The 25,379-nt window shown below is 38.5% G+C and overlaps 3 protein-coding genes and 1 pseudogene across 5 annotated transcripts; 3 read left to right on the forward strand and 1 right to left on the reverse strand.

The window, feature by feature from the left end:
• The first annotated feature begins 1,268 nt into the window (after window positions 1–1,268).
• LOC107043933 (lysosomal alpha-mannosidase) lies at window positions 1,269–6,051 on the forward strand. The gene is made up of 10 exons (XM_015265647.2): window positions 1,269–1,408; window positions 1,489–1,591; window positions 2,394–2,475; window positions 2,604–2,789; window positions 2,860–3,065; window positions 3,239–3,375; window positions 3,472–3,605; window positions 3,684–5,334; window positions 5,417–5,566; window positions 5,649–6,051. The coding sequence occupies exons 1-10, from the start codon at window positions 1,286–1,288 to the stop codon at window positions 5,865–5,867; spliced, it is 2,991 nt and encodes a 996-aa protein (XP_015121133.1). The 5' UTR covers window positions 1,269–1,285; the 3' UTR covers window positions 5,868–6,051.
• A 65-nt stretch (window positions 6,052–6,116) lies between these two features.
• Window positions 6,117–8,325, forward strand: LOC114841546 (the record flags this gene model as incomplete). The annotated part of the gene is made up of 4 exons (XM_029126564.1): window positions 6,117–6,465; window positions 6,799–7,593; window positions 7,765–8,208; window positions 8,315–8,325. Coding segments are annotated over 4 exons (1,599 nt in total), but the record flags the coding sequence as incomplete, so codon positions are not given.
• Window positions 8,326–9,582: 1,257 nt separating this feature from the next.
• On the reverse strand, window positions 9,583–21,103 carry LOC107045578 (sialin). 3 transcript variants are annotated; one of them, XM_015267899.1, is made up of 8 exons: window positions 21,029–21,103; window positions 20,728–20,960; window positions 19,316–19,648; window positions 14,546–14,757; window positions 13,654–13,784; window positions 13,395–13,500; window positions 12,555–12,639; window positions 9,583–11,843 (listed from the first exon to the last, which is right to left on the reverse strand). In XM_015267899.1, exons 3-8 carry the CDS (start codon window positions 19,359–19,361, stop codon window positions 10,870–10,872), a joined length of 1,554 nt encoding a protein of 517 aa, XP_015123385.1. In that variant the 5' UTR covers window positions 19,362–19,648; window positions 20,728–20,960; window positions 21,029–21,103; the 3' UTR covers window positions 9,583–10,869. The 3 variants fall into 3 exon arrangements, with proteins under 3 accessions (XP_015123385.1, XP_015123381.1, XP_015123391.1); XM_015267895.1 differs by lacking the exon at window positions 20,728–20,960 and having other exon boundaries at window positions 21,029–21,100; XM_015267905.1 differs by lacking the exons at window positions 19,316–19,648; window positions 20,728–20,960 and having other exon boundaries at window positions 21,029–21,097.
• A 1,177-nt stretch (window positions 21,104–22,280) lies between these two features.
• LOC114841547 lies at window positions 22,281–24,913 on the forward strand (annotated as a pseudogene).
• Window positions 24,914–25,379: the final 466 nt, after the last annotated feature.

Below are 25,379 nucleotides of genomic sequence, written 5' to 3' on the forward strand. Positions count from 1 at the left end.
TTAGTTATATAACTGAAACTAAAAATAAAAATTCATCGAATTTTTTTTTTCCAGTCGATTACCGTGCGAATAATGTTTTTTTCCGGAATCTGGGTAAATTATCCCATCTAGGGTAAGAAAACAATGAGTGATGACTGCTTTCCGAATATTTCTGACAATGACTAGCGTTGCGTATAGCGTGCGCTGCATTCACTGTGGCATGGCCCCAGCGTTTATTAAATCTGCGAAGAAACTTTCTTTCTATGGGTATTTCCCCGGAGAAATGTGAGAAAAAGATTGAATAAATACATAATAAAAAAAAAGGTAATGAAAGAAAAAACAAATGGTCGGGAAGTTATTGGTTCGACCCGTAACGGGTCACACCCGATTCCACCAACCCCTACCGGTCATACCCCAAAGAGGCAGCGCGCCAAGCGCGCTACCGGGCCTGATTTTTGAATTGGGTATTATTTTCGAAAAATGAGTGTTTTATTTGGAAAAATTCGTGTTTTTTTTATGACAGGGCATGAATTTGATTATTTCAACAAACAAAATTTTGGAGGCTGAAGTATTTTTTCGTTTTAAACAATTTGAAAATCTTTAAAAAATAATGAAAAATGAGTTTTAAACATTGATTATCAATTTTGGAACACAAAAAGTTCAAATAATCCTCAATTTAAAAAAACAAATTCCAACGATTCATGAAAAACATCGAATGGGGATCATAAACTTAACGTGCAATAACAAAAACAACTATTTCAACATTCAAAATTTTGGAGTTGAAAATATTTTTTCTCTTTAAGCAATTTAAAAATATTTTAAAAATTGAAAGAAAATGTAATTCCCATTTTTCGAAAAATTCCAAAAATTGGAAATTAACAACATTCTACGGAAAAAAATACAAAATGAGTTTTAAAAATTTCTAAATTTTTAACAATCAATTTTTTTCGATTAAAAAAAATACAAATAATTCTGAATTTGAAAAAAATTCAAACGATTCATAAAAAACCTCGAAAACATGTAATTCCACTGACCTAAATCACTTGTTTAGAATCCCCTCTCCCCCTTTTTAGCACTTCATTTTTTGCGTCCACGAGAATCAGATGTCGATCACCAACGCTCTCCGATAATTCATCTACAGTATCATCGCGTTTTGATGACGAAATACCCTCACACGTTCCCCGATTCATGATTTCTATATCCACACATCCTCATCGGGTTATACAAACCAGCAGGCGTATAAGAACATTAGTCCGCTTATCACAAAACTCAGTATCGCTTGTCTCCTGAAGGCGAAGTGATTACCATGGCCGTGCATCGCAGCCCATTCAGTCTTCTTCTCGCGTTGTGTTATGGTTTTGCGGTGATTCAGGGGGGAATAGTGCGGAGAAATGTCGAGGGAAAGCCGGCACGCACCTGCGGATACGGTGTAAGCACAGCAGTTTTAATTACCAACACTAATCACGATTATTAATTCAATTACTGAAATTATTCATTTGTGCTGTGCAGGGCTGTCCCAAAACCCACCCCGAAAAATTGAACGTGCATCTAGTCCCGCATTCGCATGACGATGTCGGATGGTTGAAGACTATTGACCAGTATTTTTACGGATGTAAGATAATTTTTTAAAAATTTTTCGGGCGGTAAAACGTAATGGAGAAGCCCAAACTGTTTTTTTTTTCAATTTTTGCAATTTTTGGACACTACGAGTTTTATTCATGAATAATTTATGAATAATGAATTTCATTACTGCAAACCGCATTTTTTTTATCGCAGAATTTTTTTCTAAATTCAGAATTTCCCCTGGAAATGTTAATTTTACGTGTCTTCTGCAATAATTATTTTTGCATTCAACACTGGTCTCTGAAATTGGACTGGGAGATAAGTCCACTGGCCACTCTCTGTCACTTCTCTCGTAAATTGATGAATGGATTTTCTCCAAGTCAACTTCTCGTTAGATTATCTCAGTGATAAGCGAATTCAGGGGAATTCCCGAAGAATTTAGTAGATAAACCCAGCGCTCTCTCTCAGAAATTTAATCGACTCACAATGGGAATCATGTAAAAAATTCCATTTCGATTTTCCAATAACTGTTAAACAAAAAAATTGATAAGTTATTTAGAAAACTAAAAACAAATTACATAAAAAATCAAATTCTACAGCCTTTTTCTACATTTGTTTTCCACTAAGAATTTCTGTTGAAAAAACGCAGATAAGTTGCTATTTGTTTAATAGAATCATCTAAAAACAAATGGAGTTTTCTCCCGAATTCGTTCACAACGTTTCCAAAAATTCCTGAGATCCAATTTAATTTCCCAAATACCGCAATTATTGCAAGCTCCAATTTCGATTAACCACTCGGCCGTTATCTCCCCATCCCAAATACTAAATGCGCGTTATACGACTGTCTGAAGCCCGACAAGAGATCCAGATAGCGAACGTTCAATCGATCATCGATACCGTCATACAGGCGCTGAGGAAAGACCCCGAAAGAAGGTACAAGTCAATCGTTATCACTCCCCCGCTTATCCGTCCCCCCATTCTGCTGAGTAATTAATGCCACTGCCTGCCATACAACCAATCAATTAACAACTTTACGACATTTCTGCTTCTCCATTCCGAAGATTTATATACGTCGAGACAGCATACCTATGGAAATGGTGGAACCTCCAAGATGCTGAGGTCCAGAGAGAAGTGAGAGCCTTCATAAACGAAGGCCGTCTGGAGATTATCGGCGGCGCGTGGAGCATGAATGACGAGGCCACGACGCATTATCAATCGATCATCGATCAATCAACTTGGGGATTCAGGTATGTTTGCGACATTCCTCCGCGATTTCGCGGAATTCTCGGGGCCCGATCATTCATCCATCATTTGCAGACGGTTAAACGACACCTTCGGAGAATGCGCAAGACCGAAGATTGGCTGGCAGATAGACTCCTTCGGTCATTCCAGGGAACAGGCATCCATCTTCGCCCAGTTTGGATTTGACGCCTTGTTCTTCGCTCGCCTAGACTGGGAGGACAAGGAGCGCAGGTTGAAAGAGAAAACTGCTGAATTTGTTTGGAAAGCTAGTCCAAATCTAGGTAGAATGATAAGTCAACTCCACTTGGAGAGAAACTTCCATTAAAATTCGTAAAAATGTGATTCTGCGGCAGAACAAAATGCTGAGAACAATTTTTAATGGAAATTTTTCTCGATACTTGACCCTTGCGAATGAACCGTGTATTCTTAATTCACTGAAAATATGTATTACTAGGTGAAAAAGTGAATTTATTCTCAGTGGCATTATATAATCATTATAGTGCACCCCCCGGGTTCTGTTTTGACATTCTGTGTCAGAATCGCTCGCTGGATGATCAATCCCCGAACGGAAGTCAAAATACTGAACGCAAGGTAAATATGACTGCCTTTCGCAAGATTTTCCCCAACTCTTTCAACCGCGAAAAAACAAAAATTGAAATTTTGCCTCAAAAAATCTTCGCCCGCTAGATCAACGACTTCTACAGCTACATTCTGAGACAAGCATCGCATTACCAAACGAACAACATAATCCTGACGATGGGCGATGACTTTCATTACCAGCAAGCGGAGAACTACTTCAGCAACATGGACAAGTTGATAAGGTCTGAACCCCTCTTGAATTCCCTCCTCATAATCCGCGAAGTCTTAAATTTCAAAGAAACATTCCTTCAAACCCGCAGATACACGAACGAATTGTACGGCAAGGACGTCAACGTCTTCTACTCGACGCCATCCTGCTACGCGAAATCCTTGAACGAGGCCAACAAAACCTGGACCACAAAGTCCGACGACTTCTTTCCCTACAGCCACAACGAGCGTTCCTTCTGGACGGGCTACTACACCTCCCGTCCGACCCTGAAATACTTCGAGCGACTCGGAAACAACTTCCTACAAGTCGCGAAGCAGCTGACAGTCCTGTCGAAGCAAGCAGACAGCGAAGACCTGCAGTTCTTCCGAGAGGTGATGGGCGTCATGCAGCACCACGACGCCATAACGGGAACGGAGAAGCAGCACGTGGCTGACGACTACGCCAAGTTCCTGCACGAGGGGATAACCCGAGGGGGGAACATCACCTCGAGCTCGATATCTCAGCTGTCGGCTCAAGGAGACCCTCCGGGGAAGCAGGACCCCTTCGAAAGCTGTCTGTCATTGAACATCAGCGCGTGTGCGCCTACGGAGAACTCCACGACCTTCGTCCTGACGCTGTACAACCCTCGGAGTCAGCCGTCATCAACTTACGTTCGTCTGCCGGTCACAGGGAAGAGCTACACCATCAAAGATCACCTCGGAGTCGAAGTCCTGAATCAATTGGTCCCGATTCCGCTTCCAGTTTCCAAAATCCCCGGACGGAACAGCAGCGCATCTAGAGAACTGGTGTTCCGAGCAGCTGACCTTCCCCCACTTGGCTACCAATCCTACCACATCACTGAGAGAGCAGGCGAAAATGTGGCTGACGACATCACGCCTGAAGCTGAAGTCTCCTCGATAGGAAGGGCCCACAACATCTCGGTCCACGACAACGGGAATGTCATGATAGAGTGGAAGAATGAAGACTTGAGAGTCATCCAGTCGATGAACTATTACAACGGAGGGAAGAAGTACTACTCGTCTGGAGCCTACCTCTTCCGGCCGCAGAACTCAACCCTCTACAGCTTCAGCTACAACGGATCCTTCAAGTTCTACAAAGGGGCTCTCGTCGAGGAGCTGCATCTGACGGTCAACGACTACGTGAGTGAGGTTGTCCGGGTTTACGATAAGGACGAGAAAGTCGAGGTCGAGTGGATGGTTGGGCCCATCCCGGTGGACGACAACGTCTCTAAGGAGGTCGTTGTCAAGTACTCGAGCAATCTTGAGTCCAAAGGAAGCTTCTTTACTGACAGCAACGGAAGAGAGATGATGAAAAGGGTCAGGAACTCGAGGCCGACTTGGAATATAAGTCTGCTGTTGGAGCCGGTGGCTGCCAATTACTACCCAGTGACAACGAAGATATCGTTGGAGGACGAAGGTAAGAAATTGAGACTGAGTGTGCTGAATGATAGGGCCCAGGGGGGCAGCAGCATCAACGATGGGGAGCTGGAGGTGATGCTGCATAGGAGACTACTCCAAGATGATCGTTTGGGCGTCGGCGAGGCGCTGAATGAAGAGGCTTTTGGAACCGGTGTTGTTGCGAGGGGAGTGCATCATCTTGTGGGGAGTAGTCTGGTGGATCTTGATGCTTCTACCGCGAGGGAGAAGGCGCTGGCGAAGGGCCTTGCGTTGAGACCTTGGGTCTTCATCACTCCGGCGGAGAATGTGACCTTTGCTGAGTGGAAAATTAGTCATCACATGCAGGTAGGAACCTACAAGATTATCTAATTCTCAACCAATTTTGCGGACAGCAATCGTTCTCTTTTTGGGTGCCCTTAATTTGCAGTTCAAAGGACTGAGCACGAACTTGCCACCTAATGTCCACATTCTCACGTTGGAACCGTGGAAGGAGGGCCAGATTCTTCTGAGGTTGGAACACATTTTCGAGATTGAAGAGGCGAAGGAACTCTCGAAGCCCGTTGAAGTCAATCTTCTGGTAGGTTTACTAGACAGTGACTTCTGTATTTTGCGGAAAAATATAATTAACATTTATTGCGTCATTCTTCGGGTTCTTCCAGGGTCTCTTCGCGAATTTGGTCATCAAAGAAGTTAGGGAGACCACTCTGGGGGCTAATCAGTGGATTGGGGACATGCGTCGCCTAGAGTGGGTGATTCATTCAAATGAAATTCATGAAGAATTTCAAAAGCCGAATGGATCATTACCTGTGATCAATGGAACGATTACTGTTCTTCTCCGGCCGATGGAGATTCGAACCTTTATCATCTCCGTTCAATAGTGTATTATCATAAGGCCAATTGTGTCTTTTCTCACAACGAGAAATGTAAATTCAAAATTTTTCCAATGAACATCAAAATACTCAAAATAACTGACGATCAAACTCGTTCTCCATTGTAATTTCGTTCTCCTATTATTGTAAATAAACTGAAAAACAATTGAAGTTCACTCAAATTCCTCTACAATTCCAAATCTATGTTATTCATAACCTTGCACTGCACCTCTCTCCCAAATTGAGCCGCGGCTGCCGATGGAAAATGACACATGGGCGCAAACCCTGTTTACAATCACTCCAGAGGAGGATGGCTACCTCCGGGAAATCACAGAGACAACAGTCATATCAGCACCGGAAGAGACGCCACTCATTTTGGATACCGACAACATCGCGCACAGAGAAACCCTGGTGAAAATAACCCGCGACTTCATAGACCCTCGTGAGCTGGAGAAGACGGAATTTCAGGAGTCGGAATGTCAAACTTACATGAAAGGAATTCCGAAGGTTGAGTACGTGATTTCTCATCAAGATGAAGCTACTCAAACGCTTTATATTGGGAGAAACTGCCCACCTCCTCCTGGACAGACAGCTAGGACTATCGTCAGTGAGTCTGAACCCCCTTGTAACCTTTTATGAACTTCTCGTGATATTAAGGATGTTTATCCAAAATCGCAAGTATTCAAAAAAATTGATTTTTTTTTCAACTGAGAGATGAAGTTATTCCTGAAAATGGCTAAACATCCTTAATTGTAAAAAGTTCTCTATTTGCTCCGTTTTTTTGCTCCTCTTTTCATTGCGACATCGATTAAAAATCTTTGAGCCAAATTTTGAGCCGAGGAATTTCTACCGAAGATATCACAATAAAATGAGTTGTACGGAGAATCGAATTCTATTCGTTTTCGTACGTCAAAAAAAGGAGTTATCCTTTCTTAAATAGACGTCCTCAACAAGAAGACGCTCCCGAAACTCAAGAAGAGTCAGCTCGCTCAGACGATCATCACAGTCCTAGAAGACCTTCCCCAACATGAAATTCTGAAAGGTCTCCTAGCAGACATCACCGACGAAGAGCAGAGGGACCCTCAGCTGATGGTCAGTGCCACCGAGGATGAATCCCCGAAGATCGAGGGTTTAGATCTCATAAACTTCATCATCGACCGGACCATCTGGATCGCAGACACCGATCCCGAAGTGATGGTCGAGACACAAGACGTGGAAGTGCAAACGACCATAAAATACAACAACCGCATAAAGGGATTCATGATTGATTTCGAAGGGCAGACGAGTATGACCTTGGAGCCGAGTAAATCCAACTCGAAGCTCCTTGATGATTACCTCGAGGTCAAACGATTCGTTGAGGACCTGCTCGAAAGGTCGATCGATGCTGGAGTTCACAACAGAATCTTCATTGATGATCTTCTGGATGAGATTATCGACAGGTGCAGTGAGTTTGTTCATCTGCCGTTGAGGGATGAAGCTGTTCAGACTCTGGCGTCTGGTCGACCGTTTGAAGCTAAGGACGATGAGGTCTTGAAGACGCTGAGGAGATCGGTTATTTCTGATCCTGTGCAGGCTGCTGCCATGATTCTGCCGATAGTCGGTGGTATGTTGGATAGAGTTGCGGAAAATGTTGCGGCGGATGCTAGGGACTCCGCGAAGTTCGTTGTTGATAGAGTTGTTCAGAAGAGTTGTGTTATTGGGAAGAAGTTAGATGATATTCAGAATGTCTCTCAGGGTAGGTTTAAAGAACAGTTGTATTAAACATTTTCTGTTCAAATAATGTGCAGTGAAATTGCAGGATTATAAATTTAAATATAAATTTTTTTCTCTTTTTTTCATGCGTGTAAAAATTTTTGCACACGTGATGATAAAATCTATTTCATCTAAATTTTTATCATCTCCTAAGGTCCCCCAATCGATCAAATATTCGCCCTGAGAAAGCGAAAATTATTGAGGTCGATGCCGAAGAAAAAAGAGATGGAGGACGCGTGGACCCAGACGGGTCTAGCAGGTGTCCCCCAACTCCGTAAATTCCAGGAGAATAAGGAAGTCGTGTGTTGCGTCTGTCCGACCCAGTCCAAGTGCCAGTGGTGCTTGGTCGGGGAGGAGGAGCCCCCGAAGAAGGACACCAAGTTGCTCCGAACGCAGGATATCCTGTTAGCGTACAAACCGTGTTACGTGGTTATGGATCCTGCTGAAGCCACTCCCGACATGAAGCGACCGTGTTCTCCCCCGGAAATCGGCGTTCAAATTAATTCGTCTATTGGGACCGAAACGTCAACCGAATCCTTGAGTTCGTATGAGCCATGCCCTTGTATGGTCGATGCAGAGGAAAAACTTGAAGTTGCAGGTGAATGCAACTACCTGAGAGGTTTCAGAAGTGAAAAAAAAAATACTGAAATACGAAGGGATGGAAAATTTTGAAAGATAACTCGACAAAATTGGTCTTTTTGCAGGAATCGGATGAAACGAGTTAAAAATGAATTGAAGATGATGAGTAATTCTTAGTAATGATCAAAAATACGAAGTGGTTGAGTGCGTGGTCGTCGCCATCTTGCCGCCCTCCCGTTAAGATGGCGGCGCTTCCACCTGGAATTTTTAAACATTTCTTGACACCATTCACCGCCTTTATATTATATTCAACTCATTTTATCTTAATCCTACGAAAAGAACAATTCTTTTGAGCTATCTTTCAGATTTTTCCATCCTTTCTGGCAAATAATTCATCGGACACAGATTCCCCCGCATTTGAGTAATTTTTTTTTCCATCGAAAACATCTTAAATCTCTATTGACCTTTTTTTTTCTTATTTTATGTTATTTTCATTTCGAGTTTGAATTTTTTTTTTTTACGGCCTCGGAGTCCCTTTTTCGGGTCCCATTCGGCACTCTATCTAACCCTATGCATGCGGCTGTGGATTCTACACTGTACTGCATTCGCACTTCTATAGAACATAGAAGTAGCATGGAGAAACCACAGAAAACCCATGCCGGTACAGGCGGCATGTTCCTCTATTAGCAACCGCCCGCTCGCCGGAGCCTTCCGTTGAGAAATTCGGTTCCACGGGGAATCGAACTCACAACCTTTCGCACACTAGACTTGCGTCTAATTGTTTATGAATTTTAACGTGAAATTTATGAATTTTAACTTGAAGTTTATGAATTTTAACTAAAAAATGAAATAAAATCACGTATTATTCTTGCGTCTAATTGTTTATGAATTTTAACTTGAAGTTTATGAATTTTAACTAAAAAATGAAATAAAATCACGTATTATTCTTCAGAATCAACAAGTGGTTGGTCCCGCGTGATCGACGCAGCCTTAGCCGACGCCTGGGTATTCCCGGAGACCCCCAGCAAAGGGAGTAAATCCACCACCTCGACAAAGCAATCCCAAAGCAACTGCAAATCCTCAAAATCGCAAATCCCCATACCCAAGACGACGATCGAAGCCCTCCAAGTCCTCAAGAGCACCTTCTGCAACCGAGAGACGTGTCCCGGCTTCTCGAACGCCATCGAAAATCCCAAGCACATGTTCCCGGAAATAGTCCCGCATAGCTCTCGCAAAAATCAAAAGCCTTATGTTTGCACAAATTACACTCCCCCAGGCAGCGACGAGTGCATCTGCGATTTTTTCAACGATAAAATTCAAAACAAATTGAAGATCCTCTCCCTCGAAATGCAGATAGAATCCAAGCGCACCAAATGATGAATAATAAAGACTGTTTAATTACGGCTATATTTATTATCGCACTGATTTTAAATACATTGATAAACATCACAAAAAATGACAAAAGTAAATAATCATTCATTTCACATTGACTTGAATTTCATCAACGATGAAGCATGAGAAGTTAGTTCTCTCGCCAGTTAAATGCAAATATTGTGTCAGTTCCTTTAAAAAAAATCCAAATTACCAGAATGTTTCATTACTTTTGTGATGCTGCTGAGCAGTAAAAAAAACTCTGACGTTTACAAAAAAAAGAGAATATTTGATGTCATTGAGCAGACAATTCCATATTTGGCATCAAGTCTTACAGATAAACGAAATTTTATTTATTCTTTTAAAAACACATCAGTCGATTTTATAAAAAATCAGTCGACAGATATGAATAAGAATTGTTCATAAATACTTAAAAAAATAAGTAGGCATTCGAAGAGAGTTTACAGATACGCCTTTGTCCGGCATTTTTGAGAATTTTCTTTCTCTAATGAATATCAGTGGTGCTTGTCACAATGAAAATTAATTACATTCATTGAGTTTATTGATCCTCATTTGCACACGAGTCACTATATTTATACTCTATTGACTCTGCTAAATTCCAGAAAAATATTGATATATCTTCTGACTCCACAGAAACTTATTTTGTACCATATTCATCTGATTATGATTGATGATATCCTTCTACTGGATTTTGCAAATTTCGAATCATTATTTCTTGAGATTCTTCAAATGGAGTTGAACTATTTCCACTTTAAAAAAAAAGAAAACTGATAAATTTCGTTAGCTGATGGCGTCAACCCCCGATCAAATTACCCTATTATAATAGTGCTACGACTTTACACCTAGAGTATGGCAAAGAGAAATTTTCCAGAAGAATTGTGTCAACCTTGGGATATTAATCGCGATCACAAATTATTGAAGAAAATAATTTTTTGTGGGAGGATTCATTCGATGGTGTTTCACTCCCAATTTCAAAATGAGTATTATTGCTGAATACCCAATTCTTACGACAGAATTTCGTGTAAAAACCCTGCGAGTTCGATAGAAAATACTAAATTTTTTCATCCGTGACCCTCGCATCAACTAAAAAAACATATTTCCCAATATTCTTCGCCCAGTTATCGAAAAAACACTTGACCCCCAATATTTCATTCCTAATTCAAAAGAAATATATTCATATTCGAATCACGAATCAAAAATATTCCTCATCAAATGCCCACCCCCCCAGCATAATATCCAACGATTCACCCTAATTCCTCCCAATTCCCTGCAGAGCATCTCCCTCCGATCAAAGCTTCTCATTCTCATCCTCAGTTTCGCTCTGAACAGGCGCCTTGGCGAGATCATTGAGCTGTTTCTCCTCGTCCTTAGTCACCCCATTAGTAACAGTATCAGGATTGGCATTGAGATCATTCCACCGTTGGATGCTGGCAGAGCCAAAGATCCAGAACAGAGCAGTAGCAGAGAAGAAAACAATAGCTGAAATCCAGAACATGATGCGCCACTGGTAGACGCCACTCTGTTCGTAGATGAGCGCCCCCACGACCGGCGGAATGATGAACCCTGGAAAGCTTCCGATAGTATTCATGACCCCGTACAAAGACCCAGCATAATTGGGCGCAAGATCTTGATGATTCTGGAGACTAGTCTGACAGGCAGCGCCATTCAGAGCTAGAGCTCCAATAATCATGACGATCGCTGTGCTCCTGTCGCAGCCGACGTAAGTCGTGATGAGCAGTGCCAGGCCAGGACCGACGTGCGAGAAGATCATGAAGAGCTTTCTGATCCAGACGAGTTTGATGATCTCCCGGCGTCGCAGGAAGTCCCCACCAGCAGCGAAAAGAACCCCAGCCCCCAGTCTCGCGATGTAGGGGAGTCCTGTCAGGAAGCCGCCCTTCTTCATATTGAAGCCCAGAACCTCGAGACTGTACTTGGGGCCGTTCGTCGAGATGAAGTAGATCCCCCACATGTTGGCGAAGTGGGCGTAGATGAGCGCGAGGAACGGGAGGGACGTCACCATGTGCCTCAGGGGGAGGCTCACCTTCTGCTTGCTCACTGACGTGCCTATCTTTTCTTTTATGTAGGTCTTCTCCTCCTGGGTTATTGTGGGGTGGTCGTCCGGGGTGTCGTACGCCAGCCACACCCACAGGACGTAGAACACCAGCATCAGACCACTTGTTGTGTAGAACGCCGCTTTCCAACCGAACGCCGAGATCACAGCGCCGCACAGCGAGAGCGTCACGAACGTGCCGAACGGCCCACCTGAAGAATTGTTCGAGTGAAAGAGGTTTATTGTAGCCTGGGGTGGAAATTCCTTTAGGGCTGGCCATTCTCTACGGTTATCAATCATTATTTGGGGCTAGAGACCATTTTTATGAGAACATTAAGATGTTCATGAGGAGAGTTAGGTGAAAACATCTTCGTCGTAGTATTTTTAATCATCTGTTAATTGTTATCTTTACTTGGTTTTTTGTAAAGGTATTTTTTCGTATCCGTTTAAAGTTGGATTCATGAGAGGTGTGACTTTAAAACGTTTTTAGCTGAAATTTCAAGGAATTTCGTCACTGAAAATGCTAATTCACTGTAATTTTGAACATTTTCGTCTTTCTGTGATTAAAAAATTAAGAATTTCATTACATCTTGAGTGAAATCTGATATTTAGCGATGGTTTTCCACAATTTAGTTCATTCATTTTTCTGAGATCGATTTTAAAAAATCATGAATACTGTATTTACATGAATTAGAATAAATAAATTAATAATTGATGATTAATTAATAATGAGCAATTGTGTAATGGAATGAAGCATTTCATGGTGTACCCTAATAATCTCTCCATCACATGTTTGAAAATATGTTCATTATTCTTTATTCTACGTCAAATTGAATTTTCAGCAAAATTTCAAAAAAATTTAATATTGCTCCTATAAAATTTTTAAAAATGCAAAAATTATCGATTTTGAAGGGATGTTTCACCTTGCATAGTCCACACGAACATTCCCTTCTCTTGAGGAGGCACCCATCTGGCAATCATAGCGTGCAAAGCTGGGTAGACAGCGCACTGGAAATTAAAAGCAAATGTTTCGAGTTGTATCACGTAATCTACACACGGGTCAGCTAAGTCAACAATATGAGCGTCATTGGGCTCAATCCACTCGGTCCAATGCACTTGTGAAAGTGGAGCACATGAATTGCAGTCACTTCTGCCTCATTGATACTGAATTATTGGATTTAGGTGCTTGAAGGGCGAATGAATTTAGTGATAACTGGATTCGCTGAACAACCCTGTACGAAATTCCGAAAAATATTCAATGGTTTGTTGGAAATGTCTACAATCTCTTCTGTATTTAAATAGTATCCAAATTATGAAGCGTACCCTGTTGATTTTTTTAAATTCAACAATTGATATGAAGTTTTAATAGATTTGTCATGAAAAAATTCAAATAAATTTGAAAATTGAAGTAAAAGAACTGAATTTTCATCATTTTTCAACAGAAATTTAATATTTAGTAATTTTACAATGTTGGAAACGTCAAAATAGAGGGAAATTTTCTTTTTTTAATTTAACAACTAATAATTTATGAAATTTCAATATTTTCTGCCATTGAAACAGACCTGTAAATTGCAAAATTGAGGTAAAAGGACTAAATTTTCATGATTTTTCATCAGAAATTTGATATTTATTAATTTCACAATGCTAAAAATTGGAATTGATTCCACTCAAATGACTTTCAGTCGATCCAAAACACGAAAACGATTGAAATAGATGACGAATCTCGAGTTACCACTCATAAAAAAATTATGAAATCTACTTACTCCCGAGAATCCCATCAAAAACCGAAGAATCATGACAACAGACCAATGGAGGCCAGCCGCCAGTGGTGTCAGTAGATTCAAAACTGCGGGAATTAATGTTGCCCATCTATTGAAAAAAGTTTTCATTAATTGTCATTATTCTCTCGTCAAACAGTGAAGTAGTCCTTCGGGTAAATTTGGAGTGTGACGCGGGTGATAATCCAATTTTTACCCGAAAACAAACAGTTCAAATATTGTTTCATGAAGAATCAACACTTACGCAACCACTCGTGCACCGCCGAACCTCTCAGCTGCCATTCCAGCGGGTACACTAGCTAACACGGGCCCCACGAAGTAAGATGCCAGGATGAAGCCCTGTATCCTCTCGTTCCATTCGTATCGCTCTCCAAACTTGAAATAGCAAAATTATCAATTTTTCTATCTTAGTTTTTGATAATTTTGTTTAAGTTAAATTCATTGTGTAAATGCTTTATATTGCAGTTTTAATTCATGGTTAAATTGAGAGAAGCAGTACGAATGAAAAATAAATACGAATAAAAAATCATGAAACTCAAAATTGGATTAAATATTTCATCAATTTTTTTAAGAACGAAAAAAACTGAGAATGATTTTAACAATAATTTTATTTCAATTAAATCAATTAAAGTACATCCTTCACACCTGCAAGTCAATTTTTAATTGAAAGAAGCAATACGAATCAAAAAGAAATACGAATGAAAAATCATAAAGTTCAAACTTGAATTAAACAATTCATCAATTGTTTTAAGAACAAAAAATAAAGAGATTATTAACAATTTAATTTAAATTAAAACAATTCAAGTACATCCCCATTTTTTAATTGATAGAAACAATAAAAATAAAAAAGAAATGAGAATAAAAAATCATAAAGTTCAAACTTGAAATGAAAAATTCACTAATTTTTTTAAGAACGAAAAAAATTGAGAATGAGACTATTAATAATTTCATTGAAATTCAAATGCATCCTTCCCATCTCCAATTCATTTTCAAACTGATGGAAGCAATACGAATCAAAAAGAAATACGAATGAAAAATCATAAACTTGAAACGAAAGTTTTCGTTGAAATTTCATTTTCGAAATTTTCCAAACCTAAATTACAACCAGTGAAACAATGAGACCAGATCATACTCACGTCTGAAATGTTTTTGGGAACATAAGTTATATTATTAGACTGATGCAGCAATTCGGTGCAGTACGCTTCCTTCTTCGGCCCCCCTTTGTCACTTTTCACCATCGCAACTATCGTGATCGACAGATTCGTGCGGATGAAGTACGAGAACATACAGGCGAGGAACATGAGGATGCCCAGAATAGCCCTCCTGGGTATTTTGAGTCGCAACCATTCTGCATCAGATGAATAAACAATCAAAATCCACGATAAAAAAGATAAAACTATAGACTTTCCAACAATGCCGCATTCCATAATGAGATAATTCTATGATAATAAGTGGTTGACCGTGAGTAACGAGCATGAATAAGCAAAATAAACATGGAAAAAACGAGATAAAACACGCAGTCCTAAGGACAAATTTGTCAATCAAAATGCGAGAAAAAAATTAAGAAAAAAAAGATATTTTTTTATTTGTCTTTCAGAAATTAATTAAAAACCTAAAAATATTCTACAACAATTAATAGATATGAAATCTAAAGATAAAAATAAATAAATAAGTTATGAATAAATAAATATCACTGAAAAATGATGAAAGAGTGAACAGAAGCCGTGAAAAATAATTAAACTACGAGAATGTCCTCAACGAAAAAATATCGTGTTGAACGTTTCATCAACGTTCATCAGTTATATTCATAATTCTCCTTAATCTAATATAAAATTACGCCGAGTTGAACTTCCCACGGGTTAATGGCTCAATAAAATAGTCCCAGTATGACGGATGAATGGATCCACCCAGAGAATTCCGAAGCATTCCATTGAATTACTTCCCCCCGGTGAGAGCACAAAATCGCAGCTATTTTTTTCTCTCAATCCCCTCAATGAGAGTAAATTGGATGACACCCAATTTCAATCAGTGGGGTATTCCTCTTGATCCACAGTGAATTATTCCTCGCAATAAAACCGGACAATGGATTGTTCTCGACATTATCATCCCGCAGTTTTTCGTATCGTGAGAATAGACTCTGAATAACTCGATGTGGAGATGTGGATTGTCTCGGTACGAAGGCCTAGATCACCGATGTATGATTACAGTTGTGAACATTCGCGTGGAAATTGAAGACGAAACGAGCGTGAGGACGAGTATCCAATTTTCCTTAATTACCCGGTCGATTTTATGCAGCCGGTTGCCTTGAGTGTGTGACGGAGGAAAAATGTTATTATTGAGGAAAAGAATGATGTTTCGAATTGTGAAAACTCATTTTTTTCTGGTTACTTGTTTTAGCGGATTAGTTCATGTGTTGAGTAGTTTTTATTTTGTTTGATTCTGTTGACGAATTCCGCAGCTTTTTTGCGCATTTTTATAAAAATGGCCAATAGAAACTATTTTATAGAAAAAATCAGTGGAATTTTGGTTTTCTAGACTTTTTATATAGGAATTTTTATTTTATTTTGATTATTCATTTCATTTTATTTATTTTTCTTCTCTTTTCATAAAAAAAAATATCAAAGAAAACTTGAAATTTTTGAGTCGGGGAATTTCTATAGAAAATGTGTCAATAGAATAAATTGTATAGAGAAATCGAATTCTATTGAAAATTCAATGAATTTTTGGTCAGTTACTATTAAAGAATTCCACAACTTTACTGCGCATTTTTTTTAAATAAAAAATGGTGAACTGAAACCATTTTATAAGAAAAATCAGTAGAATTTCATCTTTCTATAGAAATATTTTCTATGAAAATTCGTCGACCTGAATTTTTCGAGTTTTTTCCACTTAAAATTTTGTTTTCGTTAAAAAAACGAAACAAAAAAATTTTTTAAATTGAGTCAGGGAATTTCTATATAAAATATCTCAATAGAATAAGTTATATTAAAAAAATCGAATTCTATTAATTTTTAGCCGATTCTATTGAAGAATTCCGCAGCTTTAATGCACTTATTTTTTATAAGAAATATTAAATTGAAACTATTTTTAAAAAAATCATTAGAATTTCATCTGTCTATAGAAACATTTCCTATAGAAATTCGCCGACCTGAATTTTCCGAATTTTTTCCACTCAAAAATTTTTTTCTCATTAAAAAAGTGCAACAAAAAAATTAAAAAAAATTGAGTCGAGGAATTTCTATATAAAATTTCTATATAAAATATCCCAATAGAATAATTTCCCCAGAAAAATCGAATTCTATTGATATTTCTATAGAATACTTTCCAATTTTTATTAAAACCTAGTGGGTGTATTGCAATTACCCATTCATTTAAATGCGCAAGTGAACAATTCTCGGCGAGACGTCGAGTTTCTCCGCGACAAGGCCAGAGTGGTAAACAGATATATTAATCGATCAAGAAGCGACTGGAGATCCTGCCGTCATGTTACATTGAATCAGATTACTCCTTATCGTTCCCCATCGCGTAATCCGGCGAGCCCCGAGGATATGGAATGTGGCACAAATTGATAATCGCCGCTGTAAAAATATCAGAAACCCCCCATCGACAATTATCATCCAATCGACCGAGCATTACGTAAACCCAAGGTGTTTTCTCAAAGATTCCGGAAGCTGGTGAGATGCAGCTGGTTAATGACATAATCATTCCGTAATGAATATATAATCCCCTGGTATTGCTAGGGGCCAATGTCAACTTTGATAAAGAAATATAGAGTTGACTCTGATTCTCGGGAATTAAATTGTAATCCTGTGTGACTATTCGCATTGCATTATTTATCTTTGTAAATATAGTAGAATTACTCAATAATATTATTTAGAGGTAAAATAATATTGCGAAATACAGTAGACTCCAGTTAGAGTCACACTCAAGGGGCTGTTGGGGTAGTGAATTCGGGAAATGCGACTGTATTCACCTTCCACCATCACGCGCTTACTCCGGGCGTCCTTCCTCAGAATCGACATTGATAAAATAAAAAATACTGAATTTTTCTTTTTATTTTATTGATGAAAAAATGAAAATATAATAATAATTATCGGAACAATTATGATATTATAATGACCAATAAAAATAAAAATTAATGAATTATTATTGATAATTAATTATTGTCATGTGGATCCATTTTTCAATTCATTTAAATTTTCACTCGATCAACTAACTAATCAAATTTTAACTTATTTTACCAGAATAAAAGTGTAACCTCTCTCCGTGACGATCAGGAGCAGACTAAATGTCTACCCATCGTAAATTCATATTTTCAGTATTTTATTTTGCGAATTTCCGAGAATTCAAAAACAATGACTCCTCCAGGGAGTCTAATGTAATAACATTGTCAAAAATAATTTAGAATGAAATAAATGATGAAGTAAAACATAATTGAATATTAAAAATGAAGATCAGAGATTGAAAATTATTATTGGAGATTGAACAAGTCCTTTAAGGATATCCAAATATTTTTTAGAGTTTTTAGAGTTTGATTTGTTAATTAAATTATGTGAGAAAAATTTGAAAAGAAAATCATGACTATTCAATGTTATTAAAATTAGGTTTTGCGCAGAATTTTTATTTTTTTAAACATTCATTGTTTATACATAAATAATTAAATATCAAGATTTTAATTTAGACCTGCAAAGTTTAAATAACAAATTCATTGTTAAATATCCGGAAACTTGGGGTAAACTGGGGCTCGAATGAAAGCTGTGATGATCGATTACAAAAGTGTAAAAGCATTTCAATGGAGAAAAAATAGCCAAAGCCAAACAATTTTCAAATATCAAATTTCTCAATTAAATTGTATGAGAAAAATTTGAAAAAAATCATGAATATTCGTCATTCAAATAACATTTTGCACAGAATTATTATTTTTTCAAATACACGGAGAGAAATATTCAATAAAAATTACGTATTTTTTCCGTAATATCAGAGTGAAATGTGGTTGTAGGAAATTTTACGGAACTGTCACGGAATTTTTCCAGAGTGTTCCGTAATTTTGATCTGAATCGCCGATGAAAAATTACGATACCGTCACTTAAATTTTCTGAGTCGATTCCGTAATCGGTGAGCAAATTGTGAGTTCCGTAATTTTTACTGAACATTTCTCTCCGTGCATTCGTTATTTGCAAATAAACAATTGAAATTGTTTAAACTTTCGGAAACCTTATTTTTTCAGGAATGAAATAGATTTCTGTAAAAATTCCGAATATGAATAAATTTGTTACGATTCCAAGCAATGATTTTTATAGTGGAAAATTGATTGTTTATAAATTATTTATAAAAAATGCTCGCAATTTTCAAAAAGTGCAATTTTCAAATTATTTCATCGATCCTCCTTCAAACGTAATTTGAAAGTGTTTTCTATCGCTTCGACATCTAATTAAATCATTAAAAAAGCCAAAGAACTTGCATATCTATAAATAACACTGAATTATCCTAAAAAACTGTGACGACCTTCATCCCTCAACATGCGATAATCCCGCGCCAATCGCGAGAGCCATAAACCTCTTCCATAATTCAGCTTTACACTTCAACAATTATCAGCTAGTGCGCCTAACAAACAAAAACGAAATCCCCAACGCGCCAATTCTCCCTAAACTCCAATTTCCCATCCCCAGAGCAACAATTTCCCTTCAAAAAACTCTAAAATAACTCTCGAGTGGACCAACTCATCCCCGATCACGCGAGACAGCTCCCTGAATTGAATAACTCAGCCTCGGTGGAATGAAAAGCTATTCTTCGTGATTGGCGTTGCATCCTGTTACCGCGGCCCTCGCCCGCGTCTCAATGAACTCGCAACCCCGCTTTACCCACGTGTTCGAGGGTCAAGAACCCGAAGATTCTCTCGTACTCACCATTCAGGGCAATTGGGCCTCTGCAGAGGCAGTCGTAGAGCGCCATTTCTTCACTCCTTTCCGATAATTTCACTCAGAATTACTAATTGTCAACGGGGAATAGGTCTTAGGTCAGTTTCCCGCCCTGTGCGGGCGACGGTGTTGAGCCGACTGAGGCTTCAATCAGTACGTGATAGCGAGTAACACTCGTTTATTCGTACGTTGCGTCATACCCCGCACTCGGCTCATCACCAAGTTGTCTCGTAGGCGGGTCTCACACCCCTTTTTATTTTTCCTCTCGGATTTTTCCCCTTCAACTGGACGAATTCGCTTGACTCGTGACGCTTTTGACCTCTTCAATATGAAAAAATAAATAAAACATTCTTCCAACGCGACTAAATTTGAATTTCTATATTTACAGAGCCGGTGATACTGTTGCGTAATGGCTACGTCACATCTCGAGACTCGAAATTCGAAATGAATTTACTCATTTTTTTGCACTATTTCCCCGTGGCTAATTGCAGTTGCCTTTATCTAATGCCGTTGTCCATCGTCGAGGAAAGAATGTCAAGGTCGCGGGGACGTTGGCGTCTACGTGAACAAAATTATCGTATCCTTGTTTGATGTTGCTGGGAGTAAATGCAAATTCGTTTTGCCCTTCGATTTCGCTAGGTCAAGGACGATTTCGTTGGAGGTTTTTTATGATGGTTTTGTGCTTCTGGCATTGGGATTACACCCGGATAAAATTGGAATTGATGCGCTCACGCAACAATTTGTCGTGTGATCGTATTGTCTGAGTGCAATTTTTTTATGCAAGAGATGGAATGAAAGGGGTGAATGTTATTTAAGTTATGAATTTTTTACCAAAAAAAAATTCATGTTTTCTGCGCGAAATTCTTTTGAAAATTTCTCAATACATATTTTTTAAACGAAAAATATTGATTTTCTTTTGTTATTTCTCTATTGGAATTTTTTCAGTAATAATAATTAATTATCAATTAATAATTATAATGATAATAATGAAATATCTATAAAAAAATCGCATACAAAATTGCACAACTAAAAACAAATGAATTAAATAAGTAGAATTTCAATATATTTTTTGCGAAAAAGCACTAGATTTTTTTTATTAAATTTTTTCACACATCAAAAATTAAACATTCTATTTCATAAATGTTTTTTCAAAGCTTTACATTTACGAAGTTCATTTAAAAAACTCAAATTGGATTCATAATTATTTTTAATTTTTTAATTTTATTATTCGATTTTTGTTGTTGATTCCTTAACAGAAATTGCAGACAATTATTGTAAACATCAATTTTCATTTAATAGTAATAACAGGTAATCGATCGACTATACGGATATTCTGGTACTCCGTCGTACAATTATATCCCGGAATAGTCCGGAATAGCCGCGCAAATTGTGAAACTAACCTCAAATAGAATGCGACTGCAAACCTATTTCGAACGAGCGGAAACAGGTCGCCTGGAGGAGGAGAATTCGCGAAATTCTGGGTTACGCGAGAGCATTAGTTAATCGAGCCGTGGGGTATTTAAAATCGTGACCTGATCCCGCTTTTTTGCTTCCACTACGAGTACTACGACCTTCCAGGAATTGTGAGAGAAACTGTCGGTTGAAGGTTGAATGATCTCCGAGAATTTGAAGTCTATCAGGAATTCGAATTATTTTTAAGTACTTGAGACTTTTGGGTGAAGTAATTTATTGAGGACTTACGTTTTGTTATTTATTCGCGATCGACCACTGGAGTATTTATATCGCGCGAGGCCGACGCGTCCACTATCGTTCTCACGGAATTCGAAAATGCAGGTCGATTTATGGATTAGTCGATAGTGCTGCCATCGAGAGGAGGATTGGGTTCTCGTAGTTTTCGGTAGATGGCGGGGGGCTTCAGAAAATTTAGAATACTGGAAGGCTCCCCAATATAAACGAATCACGACCATCACGATAGTTAATTGACGTAAGCAATTTTGGCGGGAGTTTTTCAGAAGAGTAAATTTTTTTACGGTCAAATGCCATGAAACTTACCAAAACGTTATTTGAACCATTATAAGATGATCGATCTATCCCTTAGCTCTTTGTCATATTGTCGATATCAACTAAAACATAAAAAAACAAAAAAATCGATATCAACTAAAACATAAAAAAACAAAAAAATCGATATTGACAATATGACGAAGAGCTGAGCGATAGATCGATCATTTTATAATAGTTCAAATAACGTTTTGCCAAAGTTTCATGGCATTTGACCATAAAAAAATTTACTCTTGTAAAAAAGATGCTTGCGTCAATCCTTAAGGATATCCAAGTACTTTGGCGATTTTTTCTCCAGTGAAATACTTTTCTACTGTTCTAGTCGACCATCAGAGATTTCATTTGAGCCCCATTTGACCCCAAGTTTCCGGACATTTTACAATAATTTTATTATTTAAACTTTGCAGGTCTGAATTTGAATATCGATATTTTACCGTTAAAAAACATTTTAAAAATCTGAAAAAAGAATTAGAAAGTTTACTTTTAGAGGAAGATTAATGAAATAATTAAAAAATTGCATTTTTTGGAAGTTACGAGCATTTTCTATAAATAATTTATAAACAATCAATTTTCCACCATAAAAATCATTTGTTCGGAATCGTAACAAATTTATTCATATTCAGCATTTTACCAGAAATCGATTTCATGCCTAAAAAATAAGGTTTCCGAAAGATTAAACAATTTCAATTGTTTATTTATAAACAACGAATGTTTAAAAAAGTTATAATTCTGTGCAAAATGTAATTTGAATGATGCTGAATATTCATGATTTTTTTCAAATTTTTCTCACGCAATTTAATTGACAAATTTGATAATTGAAAATGGTTGAATCTATAGTGCGATCTGTACCAAACTGTAAAAGATATTTGGACATTCTTAACAACAAGACGAATATTTAGTATCGAAAACTAAGACTAATTGATAAATTGCCCTGATGAGGAGTGGATGCGCCACTCTTGAAACTTTGAAAAATAGTGAAAATTTGGAGTTTACTTCATTGTTATTTAAATGTTAATTTAAATGTTCATACTGTCGGCTGGAATATTTATTCTGTTGGTATTTCATCTCTGAATAACCAGCTTAGGTGAGAAAGCGCGAGAGCGGGCGGGAGTGCACGAGTGTGCGAAACAGTGCGAGAGGGCGCGACAAGTTGCGAGAAAGTGCGGGAGAGTGCCAGAGTGCAAGAGCGCATGAGACAGAGCGTGGGAGGCACCGCCGTGTCATTTAGGCTTTAGCGCTGCCGAATTCACTCTACACTGCCCGGGCGCGTTTAGCGTTTTTCTCGCGTTGCGTTGCGCGCAACGTTACGTCCTGGGGAATTTCCTTTAACATGAGAAAAAATAATTCGTCTGTCCGAAATAGTTTGCTTTCTTGAGGAATTCTGGGAAACATGTTGTTCTAAACACTACTATAATTTTTTACACACTTCAATTGAAAAAGTCAATTTTTTTTATTTCTCTGGTTATCCGGTCAATTGTAATTAAAGAAAAACGGCGCGCAGCAGGGCTCTTCTCATATGGTGACCAATAAAAAAATTCGAGTGCTAAAAAATTTGAATTATACATTCTTTCGGAGGCATTGTCACAGATGGCGTTTGACATATCAATAAAAATCGATGAAGAATGGGGTTAAAGTTCAGTAATATTTCTCCTCACTTCGATGCCGACGAAAAATAATGGCCGCGTCCAACGAAAAAACATTCGAAAAATTCCCAAAAACAAAACCACCAATCAAGGACTTCCGCTCACCATCTACAGCTCTTAATACAATTGAGTACAAACTTTCAAATGAAGAATACGTGCAATTAGGTTGGACGAAGAAACCGAAGGCGAGATCGACAATAAAAATCATCCTGTACGAAACTGAAATTTCGAAGCCCCACCTCAGATGGCACAAAGGCTTTCCGCGGCTTTTTTACCCGGACGGCGGGCTATTCTTCCTCAACGAAGACCGCGGGGGGAAAGTATATTACCCCAACGGAAATATCGCGATAAAAATCGAGAAGCCAGAGGACAGAAATTGTAAAAAAATTGTACCTCCTCCAATTGATTTAAAAATCATTCCTACAATTAATTTTTTAGATGATCTCTACACTATTTTCAGTCCCGGTGGCTGAGACAGTCCCGGGGTCCCCGAGGACCCCCACATGATCGGGCATTTCGATACCCTAGGGAATGGCCTGGTGTTGAGTGAAGACGGAGAAATGCGGTTAGTGAAAAATAAATCCTTGTGAAAGTCCATAAACTTTGTTGCCGCGAAAGTCAATAAACTTTTGGTTAAAATCACCATCAGTTTATCCTACAATCAAATCGGCGGTATTTATATGGACAATCCAGGCGCATTGTTGCCCCTGGTATGGGCCTGGAATCGTCGCAAGAATGCTCCCATAATGGGCTCCACTTACACGGTGAGGACAAGTAGACCGGTAATCGTGCAGCTATGAAAACACTGGTTTTATAGCCTTCAGCGCAAGTTATCTTGTCACACTTTTTCTTTATCACTCAAGATTTATGACTCATTATTTGTGCACTCGTTATTTCTCTATCCAGGAGGCTGCTCCGGCGAGACTACTCAAGATCCTGGAGACGAGTGGGCAGCCGCAAAAAAGGTTGTCTCCAATCATTCAAAATACGATTATCATATCGCTGACAATAAGAGAAAAAAAGTTTGTTCTGTCGTCCGAGGATTGGCACTGGCCCTTAAACTTGTAAAAGTGAAAATCCCTAGACAAACACATCGCGCATGACTAGTGGCGTGGGGTTTTTCTACTCGGGTGGTTGGCGGGCCCGCGACTTCGCACGGACGCCAACTGCACACGAGTAAAAAACCCCATGGCACTCGTCCTAAAAAATTTAATAGAAAAACCTATCGCTTCCTGAGGATTTTTTTAAAATCCAAATTCTGTGAGGAATTGTATTGAATTTCTATTGGAACTCTGTAAGAATTCTCTTGAAGTTTTATTGTAATTCTAGTTAAAATTATTACGTTTACTCTACACCCAATCGAGGAAAAGATTGTGACACGAATTTATCTCATCCTATCTGCCTTTTACATGTGTAAACATAGAGTTGCTGAGGGGAATGGTGAACGCTCTGATAATAAATGCTCCGATAATGATGATAAGTCTCTTAGAGAGAGCGGAGGGATAGAGTCATTGACCGCTGTGAAGACGATTTGCCTAAGATTGAATGAATTCATGAGCCTGAGGATTTTGGATCGGAGGAATATCAATTTACGGTTTTTCTGCGGTCGAAGAACTGTCCGGTAAAATATTAAAGGGAAACGTTTGAAAAAGAACATCAAGAATGTCTTTAAATTCTCATTCTCAGGTTCCATCTGGGATTCAACGTAAACTACAAGAACCCCATCTCCTCATCCCTGAAAGACACATCGAGCGATCCTCACCTCCACTTAAAATCCCGCGTCCATGACGCGTGGAACTCCTGCGAGCCGTCCGCCAGTCTCCTACAAATCCTCCAAGAATACCGGAGCATCAGAGAAATGGCGGGAAAACGCCGTCGCCTCCTCGAAAACCCCAAACCCACTCGCCAAAAGGATCGGGATTAAATGAAAACTCAAACACTCACATAAATAAAAATTATAATATATTCATATTAATTATCAAAATAATCATAGTAACACGTTCAATCCGTGTTTCTCCTCCGGACCACCTTACTGTACCATTTTTTTGCATTTCGACAGTCGCCTACAGCGCGCTCATCAAATTTTCGTGAACTGAAGACACGTACATTAACCGTATTCCCAGCACGCCGGGAATATGCATCGTCGTAATGACTTAAACCAACAAGTGTTGAAGAGAAGAAGTAGAAATGAAACTGAATGGTGACAGAGAGAAAAAAATAAGTTAAGTTATCATCAATCTCGTCTCGTATTCGCTGCCAAATACCGCGACTCGATTGCATTAGTACCGAGGAATACAGCTGAAGTTGACACTTCAAAATGACCAAAAAAACAGAATTGAAAATGTATTTTGGGTCGTCATCGAGGTAGACCTTCAATTCGTAATCACAAA

The sequence above is a fragment of the Diachasma alloeum genome, unplaced genomic scaffold, assembly GCF_001412515.2.
Source record: "Diachasma alloeum isolate Michigan unplaced genomic scaffold, Dall2.0 Dall_scaffold_00180, whole genome shotgun sequence".
Lineage (NCBI taxonomy): Eukaryota > Metazoa > Arthropoda > Insecta > Hymenoptera > Braconidae > Diachasma > Diachasma alloeum.